At 40.9% G+C, this 21,076-nt stretch overlaps 1 protein-coding gene across 2 annotated transcripts in view; it reads right to left on the bottom strand.

The window, feature by feature from the left end:
• Positions 1–21,076, bottom strand: part of kif1ca (kinesin family member 1C, a) — a 43,661-nt gene that overhangs the window by 3,344 nt on the left and 19,241 nt on the right. For both annotated transcript variants that reach the window (XM_072692381.1, XM_072692389.1), the window contains exons 4-22: positions 20,122–20,301; positions 16,350–16,415; positions 14,560–14,738; positions 13,021–13,132; positions 12,460–12,537; positions 11,072–11,137; positions 10,154–10,232; positions 8,688–8,766; positions 8,164–8,312; positions 7,487–7,614; positions 7,184–7,263; positions 6,956–7,031; positions 6,777–6,856; positions 5,762–5,856; positions 5,045–5,128; positions 3,834–4,014; positions 3,306–3,378; positions 2,924–3,022; positions 715–885 (exon numbers count right to left, since the gene is read on the bottom strand). In XM_072692381.1, coding sequence (XP_072548482.1) covers positions 715–885; positions 2,924–3,022; positions 3,306–3,378; positions 3,834–4,014; positions 5,045–5,128; positions 5,762–5,856; positions 6,777–6,856; positions 6,956–7,031; positions 7,184–7,263; positions 7,487–7,614; positions 8,164–8,312; positions 8,688–8,766; positions 10,154–10,232; positions 11,072–11,137; positions 12,460–12,537; positions 13,021–13,132; positions 14,560–14,738; positions 16,350–16,415; positions 20,122–20,301 — 2,055 coding nt within the window. The remainder of the gene's footprint in view (positions 1–714; positions 886–2,923; positions 3,023–3,305; positions 3,379–3,833; positions 4,015–5,044; positions 5,129–5,761; positions 5,857–6,776; positions 6,857–6,955; positions 7,032–7,183; positions 7,264–7,486; positions 7,615–8,163; positions 8,313–8,687; positions 8,767–10,153; positions 10,233–11,071; positions 11,138–12,459; positions 12,538–13,020; positions 13,133–14,559; positions 14,739–16,349; positions 16,416–20,121; positions 20,302–21,076) is intronic.

Genomic DNA, 21,076 nt, shown 5'->3' with positions numbered 1-21,076 from the left:
CTGTGGTGTTCAAATGTGGTTGCTATGGATTTTCTAGACGGTTGCTATGCTGTTCCAAGTAGTTGCTGAGGGTTGCTAGTTATGGTGTCCTAGATGGTTGCTAGGATATTGCTACTATTTAGATACTATACCATGTGTGATAGTTGCTGTTTAAGGTGGTTGCTATGGAGCTTCTAGACAGTTGCTATGCTGTTTCAAGTGGTTGTTAAGTGTTGCTATGGTATTGTTAGGTAGCGGACACAGTGGCCCAGGTAGTTACTAGAATGTTGCTACATGGTTGGTGGATGGTTCATAGTGTGCTGCTAGCTAGTTACTATGTAACCATGTTTAATGGTTGCTAGACATGGATGATGCTGCTATGCAATTCAGGGTGGTTGCTACAGTGTGTTTCTTAGCAATTGCTAGAAGGTTGCAAGGTTACTGCTAGATGGTTGCTGGATTGTTGGTAGGGAGGTGCGTTCTAGGGACGGATGCAAGGCTACTGCTATGCCATTTAAAGTGGTTTCTATGTTGTTGCTATAGTATCTCAAATAGCTCCTTTGTGGTTGCTATGGTATCCCAGATAGTTACTAGGATGTTGCTAGAGAGTTGGTAGGTAGCCAGGGAATCAAACCCTGGTCTGTCACAGTGGAAGGCGGTGTTATTACCCACTGAACCTCAGTACCGCTGAGCCCGGTGCGATGTATCGCTGCGTGCAGCTGCGTCAGTTCTCACCTCGTAGCAGATCTCTTTGACGGCCTGGGTGCGGAGTTCATCCAGGCTGGGGTGTGTTTTGGACTCTGCACTGGCGGGTAAACGGCGCCGCTGGGGGATCTGATACACACGAAGCGGCTCACGCCGCTTTCCACTGCTCGGCAAACCACACTTCTTCACTATGGACTGCACCTGGACACACACGCACAGATCAGTCAGTGGGTGGGGTTAAAGGGTGGGTCAGTGAGTGAATGGGTGGGTTAAAGGGTGGGTCAGTGAGTGGGTGGGTTAGTGAGAGGGTGGAAGGGTGGGTCAGTGAGTGGGTTGGAGTGTGGCTCAGTGAGTGGGTGGGTTGGAGGGTGGGTCAGTCAGTGAGTTAGTGGGTGGGTTGAAGGGTGGGTCAGTCAGTGGGTTAGTTGGTGGTTCAGTGTGTTAGTGGGTGGGTCAGTCAGTTGGTTAGTGGGTGGGTAAGTAGGTTAAACTTGGTCATTGCTCCTTTACTTTTAATGGAAGTCATTGTAAAAAGATGAACAAATGCCAGATTCACATGATGGCAAAAAAAGGGGGTTAAAAATATTACACAATAATTATATTAATATTAATATATAATTATATAAATATTAATGATTGCATACAAGATATAGAATATTTATGTTATTATATTTTGGTGTTGGATTTTATAATTCTGTATTAATACTGTTGTATTTACTATAATTTTCATCTCTAATTTCTCTACTTTGAAATCTTTACGTGACTCTCAGTTCAGGTCAGTTCCTGAGGGAAACCTTCCTGTGTGTTTGGATCACTGTCTTGTTGCATGACCCAACTGTACTTCAGCTGTACTTCAGCTCACAGACAGATTTGTGTTTAGGTTTGGGTTGGAGGTGTGATGTTACTCAATGTTTTAAATGAGGGGAACTCAGACAGGGGGCAAATACTTTTTCACAGCACTGAGCACGAACACTGCTACCCTACTTAAAACATGAGACACTCTAGCAACATGCTGAGTGCACAACTGAACCCCCTAACTCTGTAGTGATACACTGATGCTATGCATAGGACAGTGTGTGTGTGTGTGTGTGTGTGTGGGGGGGGGGGGGGGTTGCATTTGCTGTAAATGTCTTTTGACTTGAAGTACAGTATGAAAAGAATGTGCACACCCATAAAACAGCCGTTAAATGAGACACACACTACAGTGAACCAATGGGGCAATATTTTACCAGAGGGGAATTCCACCAGGGTTTATACGGAACGCTGATGAGGGTAAAGTGCAGAATTTAATTTTATTTATTAATTATTTTATTTATTATACTTATTTAATTCACACACTATATGTCCAAATGTTTGTTGACACCACTTTTAATGAATGCATTCAGTTACTTTAAGCAGCTCACATTGCTGACACTGATGAGCAAATGCACACACAGCTTGTCTAGTCCCTGTAGAGAAGAAGTACTGCCAATAGAATAGGACTCTCTGGAGCAGATTAACATCATGACCCTATCGGCTCCATGCTGCCTAATAATGCCAGGCGTGGGCTAGAGGGGTATAAAGCCCCCCAGCATTGAGCTGTGGAGCAGTATGTATATACACACACAGCAACCTAGCATGCACGTGCTAAGAGTGCACGTTTACAATGAGCATTGTGTTTCGAATATAAAATAAGAGCTACTAGAACATGGCAAGCAAGCACAGATATGAATTATTTCGTCACATGGCTGTATGTTCTGAGCTTTTTTCATACTATTCTGTTTGGATGCATCATGGCCACCAATCATGGCATAGTGACACCCATGATGATGTACTATCACAACTAGAACCTTTCAGTAAACGTCCTGTCACAAATATCTGAGCTGTGAGAAACAACAAAAAGATGTCTGAGAGACTTTACTCTTGGCTGTGTCCAAATACTTACGTCACATGGCCTTTCCTTGTCTGCATGCCTTGGTTTTGCCAGATCTGTATCTCCTGGCCTCAGTGAACACTGGCAGATCCGACCAGCAAGTGGATCCACATGAGATACAGATCAGGTAAAAACAAGTTGAGGAGCTGTGAGGAGCACTGTGAAATTCCCCAGTGTGTTCGACTGTCCCCTGCCTGATGCAGTAGGGGGCGCTCTGGGACGTTAGTACAGTTTTGGTCACCAGGACTCCACTGACTGTCAAACTAGGTGATGCTTTTGTGTGTGTGTGTGTGTGTGTGTGTGTGTGTGTAAGAAGGAGAGAGAGACCTTGTTGGCTGGTAGTTTCTCTCTGAGTGAGGAGATGAGCCTCCAGCTCTCCTCACACGAGCGCTTATCCGAATCATCACCACTATCAGAGTCTGCATACTGCGAGAGATGAGAGAGACAGAGAGAGAGAGACAGACAGACAGAAAGGGAGACAGATGGAGAGAGACAGACAGACAGAAAGGGAGACAGATGGAGAGAGATAGACAGACAGAAAGGGAGACAGATGGAGAGAGACAGACAGACAGACAGAGGGAGAATTAGATGTCATATAAAGGGTAAGTCAGTTCTTCAGTGTGAGTCACGCTGCACCAGAGCACACTAAAGGATGAACAAGCACTCCAGGGTGTGTGTGTGTGTGTGTGTGTGTGTGTGTGTGTCTCACCAGTCTCTGCTGTTCCAGGAGCTGGTCGGCCTCCTCCTTCTCCTTCCGATACTGGTTCTCCAAATCCTGCAGCCTGAACACACACAGAAAGTGTTTGTGTGTGAGTGTGTGTGAGTGTGTGTGCGCCTCTCTTGCTCATTCATTTCTCTCTCCTTTTGTCTCCTTTCTCATTCACACCCTCTCTCCCAATCTCCTACTGACCCCACTTTATTTCTCTGTCTCTCCTTGTCCTCTCTAACTCCCAATTTCTCCTTCATCTCTCTCCTTGTTTCTCCCTTTCATCTCTCTCAGCTTCTTTCATCTCTCTCAGCTTCTTTCATCTCTCTCCCTATTTCTCCTTCAGCTCTCCTTCTCTCTCTTTCTCTTCTCTCTGTTATTTCACCCTGTCTCTCCTTTTCCATTTCCATCTCTCTCTCTGTCTCTCAACCCATTTATCTTTATCCTTATTTCTCCCTTTCATCTCTCTGTCTCTTTCTCTCTCTGTTATTTCTCCCTGTCTCTCCCGTTCCATTTCCCTCTCTCTCTCACCTCCTCTCCATCTCCTGTTTGATGTCGATGCCCTGTTTCTCCAGCAGTTCTTTCTGGGCGTAGCTCCAGTCCACCATCTCCCCCTGCTGTTCCTGAGTGGCGCTGCGCTCTCTCTCCAGCCTCGCCTGCTCCGGGTGATTAAAGCGAAACACGTGGTTCTTCCCCATCACAATGCGGTTACCTAGAACACCACAAAACACACACACACACACACACACACACACACACACACACACACAGTCAGGATGTCTGAATTCAGTTTCACTCAGGGAAATCAGAGGTCTCCCCCACAAACACTAAATCCTCAAAATAAAAATCATGATTGTGTTATAATAATGTGTTAATTTATTACTGACTCATTTAAATAAAACAGGACTAAATTGCACAGTGAGAAATACTGACACTGCAGATCAAAACAACAAGTATTTATGTTTTGCTATTAATATTAATTTATTATTATTATTATTATTATTATTATTATTTATTGTTATTATATTGACACAAGTGTTTGTGTGGGGGAATGCAAGTTCCTCCCACAATTCCCTCATACCCCACCAGGGGGTGTCAGAGTTTGAATACCTGTGAATAAAGGGATGTGGTGATAAATGGTAAGAATGCCGTGGCTTTAAAAGCTAGTGTGATTTCTGTCAGAGGAAAAGTGTCAGGACAAACACTGACTAACTACAAGCACTGCAGCTCCTTTCTGACCACATTAAACACTGCCTGAACTAGTTAGCTTCTTCTAAACCCACAGCACAGACAGTGTTCTCCTATCGGCTGGGTCCTACAAATTACCCATACAAAACATACATACACACATCTAATATCTCGTTAAATGTCATGTTAATCACGTAAATGTAGCAGTTCCACTGGCAGCAGAACAGCTCCAGAGCACGATGCTACCACCACCAAGCTTAACAGTCAGTATAGCATTCTCGGGGTTGAATGCCTCACCTTTACTCTTCCAACATGCCTCTGGTCAGTGTGGCCACATTTTCAGTCTGTTAGGAGGAGTAAAGGCGAGGCACTCAACCCCGAGAACACTGTACCGCACTGAAAGCCTAAAATTGCCATGATCTTCATCTCCATGATGTGTGTGTATTTTATCAAATTAATATTGTGATTTTTTTGTGGTATTGTAATGTTATATTGATACAATAACCCCCCCCCCCCCCCCCACACACACACACACACACACACACACACAGTACCTTGTTTGAGGACGACTCCTTCTGTGATCTGCTTCCCGTTCACATACGTCTCAGCTCCCACCAATGGCTCCAGAGTTACAACCACTGAACACACAGCGAGCGAGTGAGCAAGCAAGAGAGAGAGAGAGACCGAGAGATAGAGACAGAGAGGAATAAGTTATAATTACAATAATAGAGGCACGTTCACCCCACCAATTAGCATAACCAGACAAGCTGTAGTCCACCATGATCACTAACAGGAAGTTAAGAGGTCTTGGTATTTCTAGGAACTTTCAGCAGCACTGAACTAATAATATAAGAGTATGTACAGATATTTTTGATCATGTATGTATAATTTTGACCATTGATTTTAGACTCCCCCCATAAAAAAAAAACCCACTGTACCAACTGTTAAGCGTGGTGTTGGTAGTATCATGAGACATGTTTATGTGCCAGAGGAACTGGTACACTGCATAAAGTGGACACACCACTAAACACTAAAGGAGCTGTCCAGATATTTTTGACACAACCCTGTGTTGCTTCATTAACCTGTGAGCACATTCTAGTTTCTGTTTCTCTATTAAAGATAAAGATAGAGGTATATGGCCATGGAGACGTTCAGTAGTCTTTCATAGACCTGCTTGGACTTAACTGATAGCAGTTTGGCTGAACGTGGCTGTTGAGGTCAAAGGGTGGACCTACTAATGTCCAGCCAGCGCTACACGACTGTGTGCTTACCCTCGCCGTTATCATCCACTTCACTGCAGAACACACAGTGCAGCTCCTTTATAAACTGACCACTGAGACGAATATCCACATCTTCCTGTCCAACCCTGCAACGCGCGCACACACACACACACAGCATATCAACACTCAGAACACAGACGCTTTACTGAACACATATTGTATGTTTTTTTCTGTTTACCCAGAAATCAACGACTAAGTCAGTTATCACTCACTACTAACCGACGAATAAACAATCACGTGGTGGTTTAACGCTCTGATTCTGTAAGTGCTATGAATAACTGAAGTATGGGCCCATACATACATACAGGCCTTTAGAGCCTAAAGGGTTCAAATATGATTGGCATCAGATGTTTAGATGTTTAGACTGTTATTTCAATGTCTGATTATGTATTGATTAATTTAGGTGATATCAGCATTTTACTAAATATTCAGTAACTACAATAATCTACCTCAGTAATTCATATGTAATGTGTCATTTAAGGGGGAGGGCCTTTATAAAGAGTCAAAAGAGAATCAGCGAATCATATTGTAAAAGAGTCATAAGAGAACCATTTCATTAAGAGTCTCAATAGAATAACTGGATTGTATTCATAAAGTCATAACAGAATCATTTCATAAAGAGTCAAATGAGAATCACTGAATCGTATTCTAAAAGAGTCATTAAAAAGAGTCAAAAGACCAGGTCTGTATCTGCGGAGCACTCGGATTCACAGTGCAGGTCCGTATCGGATGTGTCTGCCTTCAGTACTGACTTTAGCCTTGAGGGATCTCTAGACTCCAGTCTATTCACAGCAGATAGGGATATTCTCGGAGTGTCTGCTACATGCCATAAATCTAAATGTAGATGTATGTGATAAGCGTGAAAGCGTGTAAGCGTGGTGTCTGAACACCTGCAGCAGCAGAGCAGCAGGTTCGGAGGAGATGCTTATCTCACAGGTGTATCAGAGGGATCACACAGCCGGTTTATCACCACAGTATCAGAAAGCCCTCAGTGATCTGAATGTACCTGGTCACTCCGTCCTTAATGTAGTACAGCAGGCACTCCGACATCAGCGGATCTTCATTCAAGTTCACCAGGTGGGGAGTCTGAAATGCGCACACACACACACACACAAATACATAAAAGTATGAGAACACTGTGAGATGAATGTAGAGTTAAAGTGAGAACGATAGAGAGACACTGACTTTCTTTGGAGAGAAAACTCCAACAGTTCCTCCATCCTCTCTGATAGACACACCCATCTCGGCCAGCAGAGCCTCCCTGCTCACACACACACACACATACAGAAAATGTAAAGCAGCATGTTCTGTGTGTATATGTACACATAAATTAAAGTTTACAGATACATTTGTGTGTGTGTGTGTGTGTGTGTGTGTGTGTGTGTGTGTGTGTGTGTGTGTGTATATTCTCACCTCTCCTGCCGGACAGATTCTGTTTTGCGCAGCTTGTCCTCCCACGTCTCATTCAGCTCAGCAATGATCTTCTCCGTTTCCTTAAAGAGAAGGAGAGTGAGAGAGTGATAGAGAGTGAGATAGAGTGTAAGAAACAGTGAGAGCAAGAGAGTGAGAGAGAAAGTGAGAGAGTGTGTAAGAAAGAGTGAGAGCAAGAGAGTGATAGAGAGAGAGTGTAAGAAAGAGTGAGAGCAAGAGAGTGAGAGAGAGAGTGAGAGTGTAAGAGAGTGAGAGAGAGAGCAAAAGAGTGTGTGTGTGTGTTACCTGTAGTCTCTCCACTGCTTCTTCTTTGCTGATGGGACTCATGTCCTCCATTGGTGCATCATGGGTAACTGTGGCCCCAGGGAGAGTGGGCTGCTGGGATACGCCTGGACCTCCAGCCACAGCAGGTCCTGAGAGACACATGTATATATTTCTACATTTATATATTTATTATATATAACAACAGCCACGTTACCGGCTGCGTCCTTACTGCGGCTTGGGTTTGTTTGTTTTATTCTACAGTTATTAATATTCTACAAAACATTTTACGTTAAATTATGAATCTTATTCCTAAACATCATAATTCAATCACTGAATCGTTTCATAGAGTTATATAAGAATCAATGAATCATATCTTAAATAGTTATAAGATAATTACTGTATGATAAATTAAAATAATCATAAAAGGATCATTTCACAAGAGAAATAAGAGAATCAATATTTTATCTTAAGAGTCTTTAGAGAATTAAGAAAAAGTCTTTAGAGAATCAAGAAAGAGTCTTTAGAGAATCAATAACGGGAATAATAATATTCATAAAATTCCACACAAATCATATTTGTCTGCTGTACTTTAGAGCCATAAAAGAATCACTGAATCATATTTTAAAAGAGTTGTAGGAAAAAATTCACCTGAATAGAACCTGTGTGTGTGTGTGTGTGTGTGTGTGTGCGCATGTTACCTGCAGCAGTGATGAGGTCACTGAGGCCCTGGGCCAATAGCAGCTCTTTGAGACGGTGCACTTCCTCTTTAAGCTCACGGACCAGCCGGGCGTTCGGGTCTTCATTAATGACAGCATTACAGCGGATCTGCTTCGCACGGTCCGCATACCTGAGAGAGAGACAGCGTGTAGTGAACGAGGAGGTGAGGTTTATGAGGGGGTTGTCTGAAATACTGTATTGGATAATACTGTATACTGGATAATTCCTCAAAATGTTTCCTGACACTAAAATAATTGTTTTTACTTTTACTGATGATTCATACCGGATTGAAATCACTCCACAATTCACAGTGGACTGAATTACCAACTTCCCTTTAGTCCCAATAGTTAAACACACCGTTTCTGCCACTGTGCCTTTAAGACTGATGAGGAGAGCTCTTTGCTAATTGGTTGCCCTGTAAAACACCTCATACTAAAAGCAGTCTGGGCTAACACTGTGTTGTAGAGGGCGAATGGGTAGGCTTATGTAAATGTAGACTCCTTACCTGAGTGTACTGAGTGTTTCCTCATAGTTGATGTCTGCAGGACTCAGGGCGGCAATCATGGCAGTGCGAGAGTTACCCCCTGACACACACACACACACACACACACACACACACGGTAAACAAATAAGGCACATGCAAAATACCAACACACACACGCAGTTGTTCTTTACAGTGCATCAGATTTTCATGATAAACGGACCAATAGAAATGCTCCAAAATGACCTGGAATAAAAATGACGCGGCCGTGTGTTATCGCAAATAACATCGCGACTGTGATTTGATTGCAGCCATTAGACCAAATGAGAGATGCCCTGAATTCAGTCAGATCCTGCCTACAAACAAAGCAGTTTACAGATAAAGTCCCGCCCTTCAACAAAAAGAGCCAATCAGCTTGCTTGTTTAAAACTGAAGTTCTTAAAGGGCTTTGGAGAACCTTTAAGAAAAGTTTTTATAAGAAAAGGGTCCTTGAAGGTTCCTCAAAGCACCCTAAGAGGTTCCTTCACAGTTCATTAAGGAACTTAATACTATTTCTAACAGTCAGTGCAGTGTTGGGAGCGCTGCATGTGATCCACACAAAAAAACGTATATATATTAAAAATAATAAAATAAAATACATATATATATATATATATATAGACTGTTGTCCAATGAAAAACATGTATCTCCTAACTTTACAGGAGAAGGCAAAAACGATCTCTAAGGCAAAAACGAACTCTAAATGGAAGCATTTCTATTGGTCCATTCATCCAGAATGAGTTATTTACACAGTGTACAGAAGCAGCTACAGAGTTAATTAATTATAATATAAATATATAATAACATAAATATAGGTATTAGGACATGGATAGGACACATCTCAACCAACCAGATTGTGAGGTCAAAAGTAACTGTTGCAAATTATTATATTATAAATACTTGATTTATTTATTTACTATTGCCCTATTGCTCATTTGCACAGAATTTTTTGGCACACTACGCACTTTACCATCTTTCTCAACCATATGCTCATCTCAACACCATCTATACACTATTTGTTATATATTGTATATGTGTATATATTTTTATTCGATACACGGGCTCGACAAGCCGCCCGGCCATTCACCCTCTCTGCATCCTGGGAGCTGGAGTTGGCTGCCGTGTGTGTGCTCACTGCCCCTAGTTCACTAGTGTGTGTGTGTGTGTGTGTGTGTATTCACTTCCACAGATGGGTTAAATGCGGAGGATGCATTTCGCTGTACGTAGTACAGTGACAGATACCTGCACCTTTACCTTTATTATTCTCTGCATATTTCATTTAATCCTCTTTGTTTAGACATTTCCTTCATCAAAACTCTTCACTATATATTTACACACTATAGAAATATTATATACAATAGTAATGTATTTCGCTGCTAAAAGTAAGGCTGACCGAACATTTCACCATACCCCCACCCCTCTCTCTATCTCTCTCTCTCTCTCTCTCTTACCCAGGTTCTCTCTCAGCAGCCAGGTCAGCACGGAGTCTCTGTAGGGGATGAAGTCTGATTTCCTCTTCTTGGTGCTTTGCTGGAGTTCATCCAAACAGGAGCATAAGGACAAAAACACCAGCTCTCATGTGAGAAATCTGCTCATACTAATAATAATAATAATAAGAAGAAGATAATAACACTATCTAGAACCTCAACACCACTGCATCTCAAGAACACTACCAACTAAGCTAAGAACAAGGCCAGTTAGGCTCTCTGGGACTGATACAGATGGCTGCAGCATCACCAGTGGTACTCACTATATGGACAAAAGTATTGGGACACCTGTTCATTCACTGTCTCTTCTGAAATCAAGGGTATTTAAAAGAGCTGATCCTGCTTTTGTTGGAGTAACTGTCTCTACTGTCCAGAGAAGAAGACTTTACTAGATTTTGGAGGAGGAGCATTGCTGTGAGGATTTGATTGCAATCAGCGACAAGAGCACCTCATCCCCAAATCATCCCAAAAGTTCGGGATGGAGCTCCTCCACCATCATTCCAGAGAGCACAGTTCTTCCACTGCTCCACAGCTCAATGCTGGGGGGCTTAACACCCATCTAGTCCACGCCTGGCATTATTAGGCAGCATGGTGCCAATAGGGTCATGATGTTGATCTGTTCCAGAGAGTCCTAATCTATTGGCAGTACTTCTCTACAGGGACAAGCTGTGTGTGTGCATTTGCAGAATGCAATGTGCAATGTGTGCTGCTTAGAAGGGGTGTCCACAAACTTTTGAACATGTAGTGCACATCGATATCATATCATTATGCAAATGCTTCTATTCAAACTAGCCCTACATACAAATAATATGTGGGTGATACTGTGTGAAACAGGGACAGTGTGTGTGTGTGTGTGTGTGTGTGTGTGTGTGTTTCTCTCACCATGTCTGCCAGTGCGGAGATGACTTTGCCCAGTGTGGTCAGAGACTTGTTTATATTTGCACCTTCCTGCAAATCACACAACAAAAACACTCAACATCTTTAACCAGTAATATCAGACAACACAGACAGTAATACAGACCAGTAACACACACACACACACACACACACACATACTATATCACTTCATCAGCCATGAAACTGGGATGAGTGACAAACTCTGTTCCTCCTAAAATGAAAATATAGTTTTATTGAACATTTGATATTTAATTATCTGTGGAAATCCAATCTCTAATGACAAATATCAGAATATACATATATATATATATCAAAAAATAGCATTTGAATAATAAAAATAATAACAATTATATTCATATAATAATAAAGTAATAATGATAATAATAAACATAATTATGAATATTAATAATACATCTTTATTATTGTTTTTCTTGTTTGTTATCTTGTAAAATCAAATTTCGATGTAATTAATACTCTAATTACAAAAAGAAAACTATAATTCGAATGAATAATAATAACAAAAATAAATAATATTTAATAATAACATTAATTATTGTGTAATGTATTTTACATATCTTTAATTACATAACAAATAATTAGAATTAATAATAATGATTATTATTATGATTATTTTTTTAAATGATTTGTTGTTTTGTAATTTAGGTAATACAAAACAAAAAAAATAATTGTTTCATTGCATAATAATAATAATAATACTAATAATGATCTTAGTATTAATTCATATTCATTATTATTGATTAGAATGATATTTGTTGTAATTAAAGATTGGATTAGATAGTAGCACAGTCTCAGACGACGGATATACAACAAAATATGAAATGAAATAAAGGATGTACTGTGACATCCATGCTGATCAGATATGCCAGATAACTCATTTTAATAAGAGGCAGTTTCCATCAATCAATCCACCCATTCTGGCAGGTCAGAAGAATTCCAGTGTCTCAACATTACCTTCACAGCTGAAACCAGGCCTGTGAATCTGCCCTGAATGGGCCAGTCTCTCTATTCTCTCTATAGCTCAGCAAAGTCAACTGTGGGCAAACCAGTAACACCTTCCCAATCCCATTACCCATTTCCCCAGTATGTTCAATATTTCCTCCCAGGAAGGTCGTAACAAAGCCCTTTAACGATCAGGGGTCATTATAAGGCCCACTCTGTACCACTGTGAGAGTGTCCAGTAAAGCTAATGCTATTACTGTATTCCTGAACACCCAGTGAGCTGACTGACCACCTGGTATTCAGGGGACAGTCTCCAGTCTTCACACACGTCCCATCAACCCCACTACCGTATCTTCCGTCGCACCATGACGCAGTTTTAGAGAAGAATCATGTGATCAGTGGCGTGTTCGCACCTTTAACCTCATGCCTTTCGCTCCAGACGAATCTGCTCTTTCACTTCCTGCCAGATCCACCAGGCTGATCTTGCTGACCTGAGAGAACAGAGAGGAGAAACAGGTTCAGAGGAGACACATCAAATGTAGTCAAACACTGCAGAGCGTAACAACCACGATTACACAGATTAAGGGGGTTTTATGTACAAACTGCCAGCAATTAGAATAGTTTATTAATTTAATAGTGATTTATTTGTCCTTATTAATAATTTTCCACAAAATACAAAATAGAAATAACAGCAAAACAATAACGAATGGAAACTAATAGAAGCCTTAAATTAAATTAGGAAAAAAAAGAATCAGCCCTGTCCTACAAAAAACGTGTATCTCTATTGTTGCCGTTTTCACTTTTCTCCATAATATAAATCATCAGAATTTCCTGATGAATGGACCAATAGAAATGCTCCAAAATGATCTGGAGTAAAATATTCATATATGTTTTTGCTCTTGTTTTTGCGCGAGAGCGGTGACATGTAGGCGTAAGTGTGGGTGTGTGAGTGTTTGGGTGAATGTGTGCCACACCTTTTCAGTGTCCAGGTTGGTCATCTGGTCGTGGCGGCGCTGGGTGAACAGGATGGTGAAAACTGCATGAGAGCGACTACTCGTTTCATTCATATTAGTAGCAGCAACCGTTCTACAGAGAGAGAGAGAGAGAGAGAGAGAGAGAGTTCAGCCATGTTCATCTCCTCCACTGCTGTTTTCTCTCTTCACTGGCTTCCTGTAGCTGCTGCCCAGGTCATCAGATTCAGACCCCTGACTCTGGCCTACAAAGCCAAGACTGGACCAGCCAGCCCCTCCGTAGTTGATGGCGATGGTCAAAAGCCGATCTGCACCAAGAGCCCTTCCAGCTTCAAGTACGTCTCGGCTCGACCCGCCATCCTTTAAGATCCACAGAAGACGAGCGTCCAGACTTTTTACTGTCCTGCACCGAAGTGGTGGAACGAACTTCCCCTGGGTGTCCGAACAGCAGCAACACTTGCTGTCCTCAAACCCAGACTGAAGACCCTCCTCTTCTGAGAGGACTCAGTGTGTAGAGTGTAGAGTGTGTGGAGGATTGGGGACTCCAGACTGATTCTGTATTTAGTCTAAGATTAGAGGATCTTCTGGATATTTTGGAGTATTTTCTGAGCAACAGTAAAGCTCTGGGGTAAGCAGTTCTGGAGAAGAGCGTCTGATAAACGCCTTCAATGGAAATGGAAATGTAGAGAGAGAGCATGTTGCTGCTTGGGAATATCTGAATATCTCTGGTGGTCTCGAAATGAGGGGTGTTCAGGTCAGGGAGGGACGATAGCCACTCCCCCAGTTGCGGCTCAGGCTTTATCTCGCCAGGTTTAGCTTTAGCTTTAGCTCTCCATGTTGCTCAGACTGAAAAAGAGGGCGGAGCCATGTTAGGTGTGTGATTGGTCGGGGGTATGCTGATGTAAACCTGACCCACTTTTAGGACCGCCCATACCTTTGGGAAGAGATTCATAAGACACACTGTGCATTTACACTGATCTGAGTACAGTTTCAGCATGTCTCACACACACACACACACACACTCACACACTCACACACTCACACACACACTTAGGAAATAAGGAACTATTAGAGTGGTTTCAGAGCCTCAAAACCCAATTAAAAGCATGATGCTTAAACACACTAGTGGGACAAAAATATTGGGACACCTGCTCAATCATTGTTTTTTTCTGAAATCAAGGCTATTAAAAACAGCTGATCCTGCTTTTGTTTGAGTAACTGTCTCTACTGTCCAGAGAAGAAGACTTTACTAGATTCTGGAGGAGGAGCATTGCTGTGAGGATTTGATTGCATTCAGCCACAAGAGCGTTTGAGAGGTCAGGATGTTGGATAGATGATCACCCCATCACCTCATCATCCCCAACTCATCCCAAAAGTACTGGATGGAGCTCCACCACCATCATTCCAGAGAACACAGTTCTTCCACTGCTCCACAGCTCAATGCCCTCTAGCCTACACCTGGCACTAGGCACGGTGCACATCTGAGTCAGCAGTGGGTGCAGCTTAAAGTAGCTGAATGTATTCGTTAGCACAGTTTGATACCTGGCCTTGTTGCCACAGTCCATCAGGTCAGCGATGTCACTGTAGCTGGTGACGGCCATCTTGGAGAGGTCTTCGACATAGGGGCCCATAATAGGGTGCTCTCGGACCCTCAGCGGGCCTTTACACTTGGGGTTCAGCAAATCCCTCACCCGCTCACAATAAATCTCCATGTAGGACACCTGCAGGAGGAACACACACACACACCATCATCATACTAGTTCAGGCAGGAGGACTGAGGGCTACCTACAGATATTTCTAATAGATTCTTGCTAAATGTAGAATGGAGGGCAACAGACATATAAACAAACCGCTAAATGCTATTTTGTTAATATTCCACAACTGTAAGTTACACTATATGGACAAAACTATTGGGACACCTACATATTACACTTACAGGAGCTTTTATGACATCCCATTCTAAATAATATATATAATTATAATATACAAACAATCAAGACAATAAAGAGCAACAGAAACTGATGTCCTGTAAAAAAACATCCCTTTCGTCATGTGGAATTGTTTCACTAAAGCTGAATAAAATAAAATGTATAAATGGCGAGAGGCAGAAGACGAGTTTCTGAGTGTCCACCTTTCTGAGTGTTCACACAAACCCATAGACGGGGGCATGAATCCACCAATTACAGATGACGGAAAGAGGCAGAGACGAGTACGTCAACCTGTCTTCATAGCCTCGTAACTCCGTATGCAAGTTACGTTGTGTGGTTGGTGTGGCGCAACAGATAACGCCACTACCTGCCAGTGAGCTACCACACCACGTGGGAGACTGGGGTTCGATTCCCGGCCTGGGTGACTATGCTACGCTACACCAATAAGAGTCCTTGGGCAAGACTCCTAACACTACATTGACCCACCTCTGTAATACCAGTAACCTTGTAAGTCTCTCTGGATAAGTGCATCTGCCTTAATGTAAATGTAATAAATGAGGGCGGAGTGGGAGTTGACAGATTTAGGTGGTGTGAACAACAAGAAACTGAAATTATGAAACTGAGAAATTGAATTTAACTCTGCTAGTTATCATCTGAAAACGTCACGTGACCGAACAGGACTAGACAACACTGTGCAAACCAGTGGTGTGATGAACTGTAGCTGATCTGTGATCCGTACGGATAACCCTTCATGGTTCGGGATGCATGTGACCCGCGGATTAACTGCCAAAGTTTAGCCACTACAGTGTGGAACAGTTTTTTTTTTACTGTATACAGTGACAATGTTCTAAGTCTGGACGCAAAGCTGCAGTGGAAACACACAGTTTTATTTTATATTCCTTTATTGATCTTTAATTAAAATTTTATGATGATGTTGGTTGTTTTTAAATGTTTGTTTTCTTATTGTTTTAATAAAATTGGAGAAATATATTCAATAAATAATTCATTCAACAATCCAATTCAAATATGCATATTTTATTTTCTTATTTTATATTTTTTATATTTATTATATGTTATATTTTCTTCTTCTCTGGCTCATTATTTCTTTTCATTTTACAACTACTTTTTTTGTTTTCTCTCACTAATTAAATCTTAATTAAAATAAGATCATATGATTTACTCTTATTTTATTATCTTGATTGTTGATTAGTTATGATTTTTTTTTTTTTTTTTCCCTGTCTACTGTTAAAACCCGGCTACATGGAAAATGAGGGTCACGCTCAGTGTGCTTTCAAAAGCAGAACCGTGGGTTCTGTAATCCGGTACACCCTCAGTACAAACGGCATTCACACACAAGCACGTAGTCACCTACTTACACAGGACCGAACACACACACACTCTTACCTCCACGGAGAAGGACAGGTCAGGGTCGGTGTTTTCTGCTGTCCGTTTGAACAAGTCTTCACAAAGCTGCGAGAGAACACACAACACCAGAGTCAGCAGCCTGCAGCAAGATACCTGATAAACTAACGGCTGAATGATTAGCCAAACACTACGACCACTATCTGAGCTGACTGAAGGATCACTAATTAACGATATAGTGTAGTAATGTAATTACAGTCCCATTCCACTGAGTCCAAACTGCTAGCCTGGCTAAAATCAGATGAATGACAGCTAATGGGGGCCTATTCCACTAACATTCACTACTAGCAGTGAATTCGGGCTAGTTGTTAAAGGCAGAAGAATATATGGTAACTTGTTAATAAAATATCTAATTTTAATAGATAATATTAAAACAAAATACTGTAAATATAGACTTGTTTTGTTGAGCACAAACTGCTAGCATGGCTACAAGTCAATGAAAACGAACACAGGCCTATTCGGTCAACATTCGGTAATGGCAGTGAATTTGGGCTATTTGTCAAAGTCATGCTAACAGAAGCTAACTAGCCTCAATCAGTTTCTTTTAATTGTTCAACAAACAAGAATAAACAAATAAACAAAAAAAAAAACCTTTATATTTACTGAAGATTTATTTGTTTAGTTAGCAAGGCGGCTAATTGAACCTGAGGTAAAACACACAGAATCTTCAATGGTTAACAGAGCTATAATGAAACTCACTGTTAATTACCATGCTAAACAGGATTAGCCAAAAACTAAAGCCACAATATGAGCTAACTAGTGATTTAATAATATTAATAAACAATATAATTTAACTAAATATATGATAACCAGCCTGTAATGGATCCTCTACCAAAAATAAATCAGGCTAGTTAGCTAGCATCTAATCTGCCACGATTCAATTCTTATTCACTGTTAGACATGTTAGCAGTTTAGGCTCAAAGTAATTAGACTATATACTAGTCATTTTATTTTCTAAACTGTTATAAACAAACAAACAAAAATAAACAAACAGAAAAAACATGAGGTATTTCCTAAAGACTGAAATCTTTGTTAGCCACACGGCTAACTGAACCTGAGGTAGATTTAACAGAGCTATGATACCTATGATACAACGCACTGTTAATTAGCAGGATTCACTGGATTAGCCAATATGAGCTCACTGCTTCATTTAATAATGTTAATTAACAGCATAATTAGCAGAATATATGCTAATCTGCCTCTAATGGATCCTCTATAAAAATAACCAGGGTAGTTAGCATCTAATCTGCCAAGATTTAGTACTAGCAGTCAATTTAAACTGATTATGCATGCTAACAGAAGCTAACTAGCTAACTAGTACTAATTAGACTATATGCTAGTCATTTTATTTTCTAAACTGTTCTACAAACAAACAGAACAATAAACAAACAAACATAAACAGGTATTTCCTGAAGATTGATTTGTTTTAGTTAACCAGGCGGCTAATTTACCCTGAGGTAAAACAGAGGTTAGCAGAGCCATGATACAACACACAGTTAATTACCAGGCTAAACCGGATCAGCCAAACACTAGAGCCACAATATGAGCTCATTAGTACTTTAACAATGTTAATTAAAATCATAATTAGCAGCGTACATCTTCCAAGTATGAAAGCCAATGCCTGCAAGTTAGCATCTCGTCTGCGAGCACTTACTGTTAGCAAGGCTAATATAAAACTGCCTGATTCTAAGGGGTGGAATATTAAGAAAAATGTCAAATTAACAAAATAATTAACAGTATAATAACTTTAGTGTAATTCCTAAAACATAAAATCAATACTACTGCTAACAGAGGCTAGCTCTTCTGCTTACATTCACTGTTAGCATTCTGTGACAAAAAGGAGGGTATTTTATTTATTTTTATTAGATCAGTTTTTTAGTTTAGACAAATTAAGCTACTTATTTCCGAGGTTAAAGTCAGGACTGTCTACGAGAGCAAGCAAAGGCAAAATAAAAAAAAATCTGTTTCTAAAAACACAAAACACAATCCTACTTTTAGCTTCTTTATTTCAGACGCTTTCTAAATGCAGAATCTCTGCTTTGCTCTGTAAATCTGCCGTCTGGCCTTCAGAGACCGGGACTTGAGTAAATGTGCAGGTTTAATGGTTTAATCTGTTTCTGGGAATAGAGTCTAAATCAGGGTCTTGTTTAACAGGATTTAGACCACGTGAATCTGAGACTGAATTCCGCTCCGTTAACATTAATAAAGGCGTCTCAGGCCTCTGTTTGACGGTACTGTCTACTGTGTTGGGTCGGTTCTTTGCTGGTGGTTCTGAAAAGAACACTCTCTGTACGCTGTTTAATCTAATCAGCCTGCGAACAACAACAAAAGAAGAAGTCTTGAGTATTAGACAGATCTGATTAGGACTAAATAGGTTTGTCACACTAACGTAGACGCCGTCTTTCCTCGATATGAATAGGCAAAAATAACAAAGCCAGTCTCTGCTTTACCCAGACGCCCGTATGCCACCAAAACACCCCTTTAACTTCTCACCACAAATGTAGCCGATCATACAAAACACTTCCAGTGTCTAAATATGGCTTTTTGTAGTTTTACACTGGAGCTAAAAGGCTAATGTTGCTTACAAGCAATGGGAGCTTATGTACACCAATTAGCAATGGTGTCAAACCGTGTGGAGGTGTTCAGCAATTTCAGCATATTAATCATCTATAAACTCAGTAAACTCACTGTGATCTATAAGCACAAACTATATGAACAAGATTCAGATTTTAAAACATACATTTATTTTCTTTGATAAATTTTTTTTTTTTACACCAAACTTTTTCCAACCTCTTTTTAACCCCCCAGAATTAAACAGGCTACACCTATAAAACAGATGCACCCTTAATAAATAATAAAACTGCTTCTATGAGCTATGCACCAGAGCTGCTAACCGACTAAAGCTGGCCATTAACAGGTGAGTTGAGTCAGGTGTGCTTGAGCAGGAAAAGCACATAACTATGGAGAAATTCGGCCCTCCAGGACAGGACTTGCCCACCGCTGATATAGATGAAGCACTTTTAGCTCCATAAAGAACCATGTTGGTATTAGAGATATGTGGGAGTGACGAATTCCTGCATCTCTATTACAAACATAGATCATTATGGAACCAACAACCAACTGAAGCGCCTTTATTAAAATATTAATTCATTTTTTAAATCATATATTTCTAATTTTACTAATTTCTGCCCAATTTGGAAGGCAAATTACCCAATCCCCGTTCATGCGAACTCCCCTATCACTAGCAATGCTCCCAATACTCAATACTGCCGCTGATGCAGCATCGCTAGGTAGCCATCACGGCTCCTCTAACAGATGCCTGTGCTGTCCAACACACCAGGAGGGATGTGGGGAGGAAGTGCTGTCAAGCCACCCCTGAGAGAGCAAGGCCGACTGTGCTCACTCTGATTCCGGATGCTGATGGCAAAGAGCATGACTCCCTCGGATCATGAGCTCTGTTCTGATTGGCCGTCTTATATTGAGCCTCATTCTAAAAGCAGTCCAGGCTGAAGCATTACTTAAAACTGAATGGGCGGGGCTTAACTACTGCATTTTTTCCCCCAGAAGATACAGGCCCTTTAAGGTGCTACTATTATTTTTAGCTGTGTGCTATACAGTGCTACAAAGTGCTAACTGCTGGACTATTTAGCCTCCCTTAGCCTCCCCTAACTCCCCTAACCTCAGACACCAATCATGACTTGGTTGGAGGTCGGAGTTTTGGTCAAAGTGTTGCTTTAATGCTTGGCTGCGTTACCTGTGGTATGATGCCCTGCTGGCCCGGTTCCTGTTTGCCCATCATGGTGTAGGACTTGCCCGCTCCGGTTTGTCCGTAAGCGAAGATACACACGTTGTATCCTTCAAAGGAGTGCAGCAGCATTTCCTCCCCGATGTCCAGGTAGACCTGCCTCTGAGACGCAAACGTCGGGTCCTCGGCCTGCGGGCAGAAAGGGGTGACCAAGAGAGGCTTTCATTTCACTGCAACAGGCTAACAGAGATGAAACCACTCTTCTCTTCTGATACCAATACTGAAATGTAGAGTATCATCTGATACAATCTGATATTTCTTTTTTAACCCTTTAACAGGCGTCGTAACCGCCTGGCAGACCTTTTTTTGCAGTCATATTACTGTAATAAAAAAATCTTTGGCTGCTTGACCTTATTCTCCTCATTGAATAGAGTGTGTAATGCCGATTACGTCCCCTGGGTGGCAGAGTAGTAAAAGGATATTATTGAAAGTTGTAATACTACTGTAAAATTACTGTAATGCTGTTAATATAGTCCAGTTCAATTGAGCACAAACTGCTAGCATGGCTAAAAGTCGTTGAAAATGAATAGAGGCCTATTCTGTCAACGTTCAGTACTGGCAGTGAGTTCGGGCTATTTGTCATAGCCATTAAATACAATCAAAATAAAAAATAAACCACTGTAATTTTGTAAATATAGTCCATTTTTAAGCCCAAATTGCTAGCATGAATAATATAAGATATAATAATATGAATAATAGCTGATTAAGATCTATTCCACAACATGTTTCTAACAGTAAACTTTGTCTAGTTGTTAAAGTTAGCAAAATATATGCTTACTACACTATAACCTCTAATAAAAACAAATTCAGGGGAGTTAGCATCTACTCTGACAACATTTACTATTAGCCATGCTAGCAGTTTGGGCTCAATATAATTAGACTATGTTCTAAAAACTCTGGGGCC

This window comes from Salminus brasiliensis, chromosome 1 (assembly GCF_030463535.1).
Source record: "Salminus brasiliensis chromosome 1, fSalBra1.hap2, whole genome shotgun sequence".
In the NCBI taxonomy this organism is placed as follows: domain Eukaryota; kingdom Metazoa; phylum Chordata; class Actinopteri; order Characiformes; family Bryconidae; genus Salminus; species Salminus brasiliensis.
Note: the sequence above shows the minus strand (reverse complement) of the source record. Positions and strands in the feature narration are given on the sequence as shown.